The sequence below is a fragment of the Stylophora pistillata genome, chromosome 7, assembly GCF_964205215.1.
Source record: "Stylophora pistillata chromosome 7, jaStyPist1.2, whole genome shotgun sequence".
In the NCBI taxonomy this organism is placed as follows: Eukaryota; Metazoa; Cnidaria; class Anthozoa; order Scleractinia; family Pocilloporidae; genus Stylophora; species Stylophora pistillata.
In genome coordinates this window covers 20,542,397-20,554,689 of record NC_142525.1, presented here as the reverse complement: position 1 = coordinate 20,554,689, position 12,293 = coordinate 20,542,397, and the positions used below count along the sequence as shown (strand labels likewise).

The 12,293-nt window shown below is 37.8% G+C and overlaps 1 protein-coding gene across 2 annotated transcripts in view; it reads left to right on the top strand.

Annotated features, from left to right (window-relative positions):
• Window positions 1-8,411, top strand: part of LOC111334286 (proto-oncogene tyrosine-protein kinase receptor Ret-like) — a 30,805-nt gene extending 22,394 nt beyond the window's left edge. For both annotated transcript variants that reach the window (XM_088727267.1, XM_088727268.1), the window contains 8 exons: window positions 5,120-5,230; window positions 5,333-5,523; window positions 5,902-6,021; window positions 6,224-6,294; window positions 6,713-6,753; window positions 7,260-7,356; window positions 7,479-7,578; window positions 8,026-8,411. In XM_088727267.1, coding sequence (XP_088583393.1) covers window positions 5,120-5,230; window positions 5,333-5,523; window positions 5,902-6,021; window positions 6,224-6,294; window positions 6,713-6,753; window positions 7,260-7,356; window positions 7,479-7,578; window positions 8,026-8,091 — 797 coding nt within the window. In that variant the 3' untranslated portion in view covers window positions 8,092-8,411. The remainder of the gene's footprint in view (window positions 1-5,119; window positions 5,231-5,332; window positions 5,524-5,901; window positions 6,022-6,223; window positions 6,295-6,712; window positions 6,754-7,259; window positions 7,357-7,478; window positions 7,579-8,025) is intronic.
• The last annotated feature ends 3,882 nt before the right edge of the window (window positions 8,412-12,293 follow it).

The following is a 12,293-nucleotide window of genomic DNA, read 5'->3' as shown; positions in this document are numbered from 1 at the left end:
CCTAAACATATACATTTTGTATTGTTTTCTTTAGTTATATTGATCCTGATAAATTCAATTGCTGGTTTTAAATGGCACATGTCTTAGTTTTAAGTTTTCTTCCGCCATTTGCTATCTAATAACTTATATTGTTGCTTAGGCATTTTTTATATACCGAATCTAAATATGGCGAATGGCGCGGAGAGATTGGGCCTTGCGTCACGTAAACGAGGCTGGTCAGTCGACAGCTCTGCAAACACAAATGTTTCAAATGTTTATATCCATTGAACTAGTTTTTATACGAAGCTTTTTATTGATTTGTGTCGAGATTGTACCTCGTTCAAACTATGCCTTCGTATTGCTGCGTTGTTGGTTGCACTCAGAGAGGTTACAAGTCGGGAAAAGGCGAAAAAGTTTCGTTTTTCAACTTCCCAAAGGAGCGTTCAAGGAGAAAACAATGGATCCACGCCATTCGACGCGACGAAGGGAGGGATTTCGAAATAACTGACAAACTAAAGTTTGCTCGCTACATTTCAAGCCCTCTGATCTTAGAAAAACATTCACTGGACGGGTTCATCCATTGGAAACGTCAGTTCCGTCGAGATTTATCTGGAGTGTTTCTCCAAAGAAGAGAAAGCCGCCCAAAAACCGATTGCGTTCGACTGCATCGTCGTCCAAGAAGCGAAAGTTGAACAAAACAGCAGAAAATAACAAATCTGTTATTGCTGATTCGGCTCTAGAAGAAGAGCAACATTCTGGAGATCGTACGGAGAGCAAATGTGTTATTGCTGAATCGGCTGTAGAAGAAGAGCAACATTCTGGATATAATACGGAGAAGAAATGTGTTATTGCTGAATCGGCTGTCGATGAAGAGGAACATTCTGGAGATTGTACGGATGATGATAACACTTGTATTTCTTGTAAGGAATTACAAGACAAATTGGTGTGTCTTGAGAAAGTGTTAGCTGAACAGAAGAGACGTTCCGAGGAACTTTTAAAAGAAAACGAAAGTCTCCAATTAAAAGTAAGGAGCCTCGAAGACACCAACTCGAGCCTAGAATCGAGGACATTTTGTGTTGATCGGTTCGATCGTGACCAAGATGTTGCTTTTTATACTGGTTTTCCAAACATAAACGTCTTTAACGCGATGTTGGAATACCTTGATCCAGGAACAGATTGTGAAAACATACGACCCAAAGAAAAAGCAAGTGCAGACTTACCAGATGACTTTTATGAAGAAGGGAGTGAACAGACTGAACAATATGTGAGCAACAAGAGGGGACTCAAATGCAAAATCAAACCAAGGGACCAGTTCTTCATTGCAATATGCCGACTCAGGAGAGACTTTGCAGAACTACATCTGGCTCATCTGTATTGTGTTGGGCAGTCAACCATTAGCAGGATTTTTGTTACTTGGATAAACTTCATGTACCTTAAATTTGCTCCTATATGCATATGGCCTTCAAGGAGGACTATTGATGAGACTATGCCAGCTATATTCAAGGAAAAATACCCTCACACAAGAGTCATAATAGACCGCACAGAAGTGAGATGTGAAATGCCTAGCAGTTTGCTTTTAAACAGTGAACTTTTTAGCTCGTATAAAAACCATGTCACCTTAAAGGCCTTGATCGGTATTGCTCCCAGCAGGGCAATAACATTTATCAGCCAGCTTTACACAGGGAGCATCAGTGACCGAGAAATTGTAACAAGGAGTGGGTTCCTGGCTCAAGATTTTGAATGTGGTGACCAGGTCATGGCAGACAAAGGGTTTCAAATTGATGACTTGTTACCTTTGGGTGTCCAGAACAACATCCCACCATTTTTAGGAGGTGATTCAGTCTGCTGAAAATGTTGTCAAAACCAAGCAAATAGCTAGCGTAAGAATTCATGTTGAGAGGGCTATTAACAAAATAAAGAACTTTCATATCTGGGACAAAGTGATTCCCCTCAGCATGTTTGGAGTGGTTAATCAAATGTGGTCTGTATGCACATTCCTATGCAATACACATGACCCTCTCATATCAGAATGAATGACCCAACCATACTTTGTGCGGTCAAGCATGTATATCAATATGACAATCAGTACGCACTTTACATATTCAATGTGTTAACCATAACGCCTTTATTAACATACCCATATGGAAATCTACTTTTCATCCTTAACCAAAAACAAGCTTTTCTTAAATTTCATTTGTATCAAGTATTGTACTAAAGCCTGTAACTAAGATACACAGGTACATTTGGTAATTGTTAAGTTTCATTTCTTTCAAAGGTAATAAAAATGTAGTGCCAATACATGGCTATTACAATTACAGTGTTTTTTTCATCATCTTTAAACGAATATCCTAACTATTAGTCAGCATTAGTGTTAAAACTCTGTTTTCTTTTGTTAATGTCACTCACAAATTAGAAGAAAAATCACTCAATTATTACTCTTTTCAGTAATTTGCTGGAGTTGCACAGCTTTGATATAAGTGATTAAATTAGCCATCCAAGGGTATCATAGATAGATCACAATGAGAACAACACAATGCAATTTAAAGATACAACTTAATTTAAGTGTGATACAAGGTCCTGATTATTATGAAGTGGGCTGACCAAGCTGCTTTCTTTTTCCTTTAACTAGCAGGGGAGACAAAACACACTGGTAAACCCTGGCACTTTATATAATCAGGCCAAATGAAATGTAACCTAACTAATTGTCAACTCATTGTTTCAATTTGCAGTCAGTTTATGGTTTATTATGCAAAATAGTATTCTATATTTTCTGAACATGATTATATCCTATGTCCTAGGAAAGTTGCTGTATCCATGAATTAGAATGTCATTTTTATGTTTTGCATAAAAGGTTTTGAAACAAGTCATTGACTTTTGCTAAACTCACTGGCTGCTCTGGAGATAAAGTGTGTGAAGTAATAATCTTTCAGACGTTGTTGTAGATTGAGCCAGAACTGTTCCTGAAATGGGATTCTCTCAATGCTCATTCCTCTGCTTTTACAAACAACAAAATCACACCACTTGGCTCCTGTGATTCCTAGCTGGCCCTGTACCTGTTTGTAGTAAGAGTGGTCTCGTTTCAGCTTTGGCTGGCCATCACAATTTTCTAAAAAGAACCCATCATGAGAACAAGCATCAAGGGGTGTTACCATAAACTTTGTCTCTGGACATTTGACTTCAATAAGCCCAAAAGGTGAGTTACAGCCTTTGTCTACAACTTTGCCATCTGGGGAGGCACCAAGGTATGGTGAGGTTAAACAAACAACAAGACCTGACTTGTAAACCAAAACCGGTTTTTTACTGAATGCATGTACTTCTGGTATTGTCTTATTGCAGTACTTTCATACTGATTCCCATGCCTGGTACATCTGTTATTTATTGGTTTTGGATGTGGAAGGTTGTTAACAAGGGAATCATGTTGTTTTTTTCTGTTCACAATCAATCCAAAATTGGAAGCAGTAAATCTAAACCTTCTTTCCCTTTTCCATTCCTCACTGCCTGATTGCCCTCTTGTTTTAGTTTCAATGTCATTCACTTGAGATTTGTCCACTTTAATGTCTCTTAGTAATCTCTGCTTTGCTTCCTCAAGTTCTTCTGGTATTGTGTAAACATCATCTTGGTTATCCATCAAAGGAAATAATGGATATTCATAGATTTCTTGTAAAGGTACTCTTGAGAATGAAGATATGTCCATGTCGTCATCTTGGTCGATCACACTTTTATCTCTGCCGGATTTAATGTATTTTTCGACTCTGAAAAAAAAGTTCCCTTATATAAATCTAAAGCAGCAAAACAATAAATAACATTGCACATTTTAAATGACTGCTGATATTGAGTGATTTCGTCCAAACAAACTCGTATTAAGAGAAGGTTGACAAGTTTGACGAGTGGAGAAGCGCGAAACGGTCCTAATTCTTATTAATAATCCAACTATAACAATTCTGTAATATTGCTGACTTTTATAAAGTGATAATCCCCTTTTATTTTTCTTTCAATTAAACTGCAATCGCTTCGAATGTTTCAACTATCTCCGAAAGTAAAGCTTAGAAAGAAGTGCAAGTGAATTTATCAGTCTGTCTCACCTACCGCTTAACAAGTTGCGCTTTCGTTTTGAGACCTTTCGGAGAATCTCCACGACATTTGAGCCAGAAACGAAGCTCGTCGTTCTTAAGAGAACAGGGCTGTCTTCCACAGAGGCTAGCTCCCACAATATCTTCCTTCATCTGAGCACCAGACCGTCTGGCATTTGTTTATAAACTGTAAGCAAGCAAGTTCTTTTTGGAATAGATTCCAGGAGTGGTACTCAACCTCTAGTAATATGAAACTGTCACTGTCAGAACTGGAGATTATGTTCGGAATTATTCGCTGTCACACCTACTGTTTAGCCCTCAACCATCTCATTATTCTAGGCAAATATTTTTTATATGTTAACGCTTTAAATACCATAAATTGCCGTTTCGATGATTTCGTCTCACTTGTGCGCGACAAAATTTATCTAGAAAAATATATTGCTGTCACTTGTAATAACGAGAAGGAGTTCAGGAACAAATGGAAATTTTTTCTGTCGTTATAAAATTGTATTGTCTTTTTTTTTTTTTTTTTTTTTCAACTTTGTATCTTGACCTCTTCGCTATCTTTTTTATTTAACAGTTTATTAATTTCTGGAAAATCAATTCCCTTGTAGTTTAAATAGCAAACACAATTCTCAGTAGTTACTCGACAATTAACATGCAAACAATAATGTGGTAAATAGATCAACTGTAATTAAATTTGACTAGTGTAACTGTATTGTTATATATGTATTGTAAGTAGTGTAAGTTAATGTAGTTTAAACATGGTGTAAAAAGTAATTATAGTGTAAGTACATGTGTAAGTGTAATAAACAATGCTGTATTAAAAAAAAAAAAATGACACAGAAGTGTAAGTAAAGAGAGATTTTCTTTGATAAAAAAAAAAAAAAAAAAAAAAATATCTTCCTCAGTAAGATCAGTTTCCATGTTTTCAGCAAAAATATCAAAGACGGTGGGAAAACTTGATGACTGACCAGCCTCGTTTACGTGACGTACGACCCATTCTCCCCGCGCCGTCCGCCATATTTAGATTCGGTGTATACCATTAAAATTTGCTTTTAACTCTTCAGCTAACGCTGCTGAATCGGACAAGAAAGATTTGATGAAAGAACTTGAAACGATGAAGAACCTTAAACCACATCCTCACGTCATGAAACTTCTCGGATGTGTTACTGAATCTGGTATGTTTTGGTTGTGTGTTTTAATGATGCCATACACATTTTCCTTGTCATTTCATTCGTAAAACTACCTCGTCAAAACTTTTTCTGTGTGTGTGTTTGCAGAGGAACTCCTGGTATTGATTGAGTATGTTCCTTTTGGAGATCTGCTGGGTTACCTGAGAAAAAGCCGTGGATTAAATGACACTTACTATAAAGACCCGGATATCAAACCAGAAACAGATCTGACGTCACAGCAGCTGATGAAGTTTGCTTGGCAAATCGCTGAGGGCATGAGTTACCTGTCCTCAAAATCTGTAAGTTAAAAATACAAAAGATAAATTAATTCTGAATCTTCCTCCTGAGGTGTAGCGTCATGGTAATTTTATTTTTTCTTAAACACTATGTCATATCTTAAAAAGAACACGCCTCCTAGGTGTTAACAAATTCTTTGTGTCTGATCTATGGCTTTTTCTTCGGGGAGTACCATCCCATTTTCATTTAAAAATTGTAGTGGTCAATTCTCATTCAAATTGTAACAATACCAGTACTTTTTAAAATGTTACTACCTGGGGTATAAAGAACACGCACACTATTAATTATTCCGTAATTGAAGTTTTTTTTTAGTTTTTATCTCCTATAATTACTAATTCTCGCTTTCGTGTCATTTCTGCTTTAACAATCCATTACTTTAGATCATCCACCGAGACCTTGCAGCCCGTAATGTGTTGGTTGGACAAAATGAAACGTGTAAAGTGACAGACTTTGGAATGGCCAGAGATGTGCATCAGGAAAACATTTATAAACGATCAAAGGTGACACAAAAATGCAGGTGCTCAGTGACACAACATACAGCATAATCACCTTCTTGTGTTAGAGGTGACGTGTTCATAGTTTCGATCATGAAATCTTTAGATTGGACCTGATAAGAGAATAAAAGGTACATCTACAAGCACTATTTAGCTATTTTGTCTTTGATTTCTCGCTCGCTATTTTTGTTGTTTCACAAATCTTTAGGGTCGTCTTCCAGTGAAGTGGACAGCTTATGAGGCGTTGTTGTATGGTAACTATACCACCAAAAGTGACGTGTAAGTACAACTGATCATATCCTTTAGAGATGACGTCTATTGAACAAGATGTACACACAGAGCTCTGGATGTACGCGCGGGAGAGAGAGAGCGCAAGAGGAGTAAGAGTTTCTTTAGGTGCATCCGAGAGCAATTCTAGCATCTTGAACAAGTAATTACAACATTAGGAACAACATAGGAAATACGAATAAAATGATGAAAGTGGAAATTTACCTGACGATTTGGGAAAACGACGAAACAGCATAAGAACGTAAAGTTATTTGCTAACTAGAGCGAACCCTTTGTCATTTGCTTAACCCGCACGAAGGAGCGCGAAAGTGGAACTATTTAAGGATAGCCGCGCGGACTGGGACTAGGCAGGGATTGGTTTCTACAGTCTTCCCAGCTATTTCACTCATGTTCGCTTGCCTCTTTGCAGATGGAGTTATGGAGTTGTCCTTTACGAGATTTTCACCATAGGTAACATCTAATAGAAATTTACGGCTGAGCTTATCCATTTATTTGAAATATCCACAACTCTATGCTACTAAGTTTTAGCAGGGAAATCCATAGGAAAACTTCCAAATAAACTCGCAAAAAAGAAAACGATTAGCATGCATATCTTTATAGGCATCTAGAAAACGAAGTAGCTGCTTCCAAAAGGTGTACATGGACATTGATCCTCAGGACTAAATTTATCCACAAAACTCAGCAATTTACTCGACATAAGTTACGTAACATTACGCAACGATATAAACATGACCCACAGGTACACAGTACAACGAATGAAACGTACAAACACTTACAGGTAATTAACACGCAAATGCAAAACACTCGGGAAACGGCATGATAACAGGTTTCACGAAAACAAATGCATTCTGCTAAGGTACGTAAACCCTACTCCATCAGATGACATAGATGGTGCTTTCAGTCTTGGTCGTTGTTCGACACATTTCCATTCTGATTGTCTTGTTTTTCTCTTTCAGGCGGTTCACCTTACCCAAGAATGGATGGAAAAAAAATTGCAAACTTACTTGAAGAGGGATACAGAATGCCTAAACCACAACACGTGGATGATGAATTGTAAGCTTTTATTGACTATTTCTCCTTCATTTCAACATGAAATGTTTTATAAACTCTCGCACGTAAATTATGCTTGTTGTTGGCAAGATCAAATGATACGCTTTCCATATGAAAATTACTAGATATCAGATCATGATGAGATGCTGGAAAAATGACCCGGATGAAAGACCAGCTTTCACTGAATTGAAAACCCAGCTTAAAGACATGGAAACTCTACACAAGGTGAGAATTGTGATGAACATGGAAATTTCCCTCTATATAGGATTGCATTGAGCTACATATAGTCTCTAAATTAGCAGCTTGTCCTTCAGACGGCCAAATGATATGTAGCCATCTCTTCCAATTTGTGGGAAGTTTGGATTGCTTCTTCTTTTTATGTCACCGGAGCTTACGCTCCACAAATAATAGCGCATATAGTATACAAGAGGCAAAACAAAATGTTTCAATAAGGAAAAAAAAATCTCTATGGTCATGATATGAAAGATGACGAGATCATTGGAAAACTACATTGAGACACACAAAAAGTGGCGAATGATGACGCTTTAAATACTACCTCCTTGTATTTTCTTAGGCGGGAAAAGCTGATTACTGATGTGGATATAATTGCAAATAATGTAAAGGGGAAACACATTCAGTTTTATAATACTATTGAATCCCTTTTCTCCACAGAGGCTGATCGACATGAGGATGTACAACAAGCAGTTGTATGCAAACGTCGAGGATTTGATAGTGTAGTTAGGTACATGTCCACGATGTTTGATTGCCGAACGGTTTGAACACTTTGCGGCCTCCCGCATAGACTTTGCATATTTAGCAACTTGATGCTTAGTTTCATTTCCAGAATCGGTGTACTTCAGAGAAATTTAGATAAACGTTTTCCCTGTTTATCCTAGAGTTAAAATGACCGAAACTGTACCGCAATGAATAATAGCTTAGACTCTGAGGAAAAATTAAATGCATTAGAATAAGGACGAAAGATGTCACTATGTACGGTAGAATTACCAATTTTTAATTTGTTTTGAGCTTGCGACGGAGAAATAAACATTTTAACTTTCGTGGCGGTGTTTTTTACTCGGGCTTCCGTAGGAAAGCCCGAGTCTGAAAATGCAAGCCGTTTTAGTCGCCAAAAGGGGGATCATGGTCCCAGGCGTTCCTTGCGTAAAGCGCGGAAACTGGGGATGAGAGTGCGACAACTTGTGTTATCGTGAGCTCGCTCTTCATAAACAGCATAATTTACAGAATGCTATGTTTTGTGAAGACTGCTTTGCAAAGATTCCTGTCTTACAAGCTCATCGCACATGCAAACGCACACGCCGTTTGTGGTAGGCCCACGCTAAATGATGTGGATATTTCATTGCTTGAAAGCTAGCCAAGTGTGCAAAGTTCATACTATTCTCACGAGATAACAAATGAGCCATGTGTGCGTTCAAACTACGAAAATAGTGGCAAAACCCTGACAGCCTATTTAACAACAAACTATGATGCTGAGACGAGCACCTCACTTGCTGAAAATGTCAAGAATGTTCGTGAACACAACTTCGAAGGTGGCGCTAACAATAGCGAATTGGATAAGGATACTAACAGAAGCAACTTAAATAGTAAGGTTAAATACATAAGCTTAGCTCTTACGTAAAATATCCTGTTTCTGTTACTGGTTTTTAAAGTAAAGTACGATTTAGTATTTCGTACATAATCACTATTAACAATTGGTTCATGCGTTAGCGTGCGTTCATCGAGACTTGAAGCACGCGCGAAGTTTGGAGAGCAGGAGAGATGCCTAAGAGTTGCTCGAGGCGCAGCCGAGAGCAACTCTAGCTTCTTGGGTGCTTTCCAAACTTCCCAAGTGCTTCAAGTCTCGATGAACGCACAGCTAAAACATAAACCAATTGTTTTATAACATTTTCAACGCTGTAGTTAATGTATAAAGGGCAGAAATTCCCCCTCTTACGCTTCAATACGTTGTTTATTTTGTTTCGGAAAGTATTGCTTCAATGATCTTGTCTCAGATTGGTCAAAAAATGACTGGTGAATTCATGCGTAGAAATGAAGAGTTGCGAAACGAGACGAAACCGTTGATTGTTTTGTTTTCCCTTTCTCGGGGTTCTTTCTCGGGAGTTAAAAAATCCATTCCCAAAGAAAAAGTAGGCAGATCTTCATCGGCGTGTTCGCTTGTTGCCATGTCTAGTTTAACTTTTTTGCGGAAGTTTTTTCCTGTTTTTATTTTAATGAAAAGTGCTGAAGTCACTTGCGAGAAAAAAAATTGTTCGCGAGGCATTTGTTTGCTGAAGTCACCAGCGTGCACAAGGGGAAATTGAAGCACGCTCGCGTAGTTGAATTTGATGGCACGAATTTACAAGCTATGTTATAATTTTACTCGTGTTTGGTGTGAACGCCATGGCTATAAAAGCCCGAGTGAACGCTCCTCGAGGGTCTAGTTTTTCATGAAAATAGGACTCTTAAGCCGCGAACAAGCAGCCATTGTTACCATGTAAACAAAAAATGCTGTTACCTCTAAAATTACATTTTGTTCATTCCCCTTGATTGCCAACTGCATGCAAAAGTTTAAGGCAGTGGATAATTTTCCTTTTGCAAGTTATTTGATTCTGAGAGAGACCAGTTCTTTATCTGGTTGTACAAATGTTTTGTTAACAAAGTCACCAGGTTGCCAAATCAAAATTAGCTGGACATGGGTGATGCTCTTAGTAGATCAGGAATCATCCTCGTTCCTAGTTCCTCCCTCCTCCTCGCTCTAGGAGAATAACCTGATGTAACATGGCAGTTTTGCACAAGCTTAAATACCTAATTTACCTTCAACGCTTGTTCTTCCTTCCACCAGTTTTACAAACATTTGAAAAACATTAGAAGACGTGGGACTATGCTTCCGGAAATTTCTTTCTTAGAGGGATAGATAGATACTCTTTTAACTGAAACAGTACAGCTACAGGCGGGATTAAATTTAGTGTTGCTGCAACATCGATATAACTGTCTAAGTAAAAGTGTCTATTATATGGCAACGTAGTCCTGACGTAAGTCCAACTGTATATCTAAAAGTGTAAGAGAAAGGATCAAAACGAAACTTAAGCCAGGAAAATTTACAATTATACACTAAGTTCAGTTCAGATTCGAGGAGGCGATCAAACTTCCGCAAATTCCTAAGCGAATAACTGCAAACTTTTCTATTGAGAGGAGCCTGTGGAGCCTAAGCTGCGAGTCAGCAGTAATCCCGTCAAACAGTTCGAATGTCATTGCCTCTCTCCTTTAATGCTGGATTGATCGTGGAGTTCCCTGCCTGAGAAACCCGTATAGATGATCTTCCTAGATGGATGGATAGATAGTTGAAGAATTTTTCGCGCTCGTGAAGAATTTTAAACTTTTAGCGTTAACGAGCCAACTGAGACGCCTTTTTACTAAATCACTTCAAACTGTTAGATTCATACGTAAGAGTTCTTCTCGTCCTCTTATGCTTGCTCAAATAGCCGCCATACTTTGGTGCATAAGCATTCCATCTGACTTGATTAAGGGAGGATAATGTGAAAGGACTCTCATTTTTTGCAATCCAAACTTTTTCCACAGAAACATCTTTAGGCAATCCAAAAAATCGAACCCGTTGACCATTTGGACCAACAGTCCCCTTTTGATGACATAGCAATATAGAAGAACTTAGTTAATTAAACTAACCTACGCCTTATGCAAAAATTCTTTCGCCCATAACTTATCCATCTTAAGGCATAGGATGGCTTTTAAGCGAATGTGAATTATTTACTATTGTGGTTTGATATAACCCACGATGTAGCCCTCTCCTGTTTGTCTTAGAACTACCTGGAATAAGGCTAAAGGTAAAGTCATTTTATGTAAGATAAGTAATTCCCGCTAAGAAACGAAAAACGGCCTTAGTGAAATGAGACTTTCATGCCACAGGTTGAAAACTTAACTTAATGATGTGTTGTGGGATTTTTTTTTTTCGTAACGATTGACAGTAAGAAGAGTGAACAGCCCAAGAGTGCTTTTGTAAACAAAGTAAAATAAAAACATGATCATGTATTGTTGTTAAGTTTTGAAGAACTGACAGATTTTGTACTAAAACAACTAGGTCAACTAGCCCTTGTCAACTATCACGCGATAGAAATGTCGCACATAGCAGTTCGTCAATGATTGCTGTTCCTGCTCTTCTTTTAGAGTTTGAAGTGAATGTGGCAAGAGTTCTTTAAGATGATCTTCTCATCACAGAAAACTTTCCAATTAAAATTATAAGATGTGAAAATAATGCTGTATGATTCTTAGAAAGGAAAGACTTTTACAAAGCGCCTCCTATAGAGATTATTTTAAGAATGCTTCTAAGATCCAGATAGTCTAGGAAAGGATGTAAACGAAACAATTAACGTATGTCTCTCATACGAAAAGAAGTGGTCCTGACTTTTTGTTGGTTTTTCAGGTGTTTACAATTTTTGTTGGTTTTTCAGGTGTTTACAATTTGAACAGTGTATAGCTGCATTAAAAATTTTATATTTTTGAAAGAAAATGATAATGAACGAACGGCAATTCTATTTAAGAGACTGAACTCGCGCCTTTTATTTTATTTCCCTCCAGAAACAAGCATGATTTTATCGTACGAATAGAATTATTTCATATTTACAAACGCGTGACATGCGTGAAACGCAGTACCGTCCCTTTCTCCATAAGGTCCGTATCTTAATGTTTCCTTTTCCCTCGTTAGCTGAAAGGAAACCTCTATTTGTCTAAATAGGGGCATCGACCCCAAAATGGAAATTTTATTTTTTCATATTCGCAGACAAATTGTGTCACACGTTGTTGAAAGTCTTCGTGCCCTAGTTCAATTGCAAAGAGGGAAAGTTGGTTTTTGAGCGCTTTGAATATAGTCGGTGGGTGTTTCGGACTGAACTGTTTCAAGCTAACTTAAATCGACGTACTACTTTCAC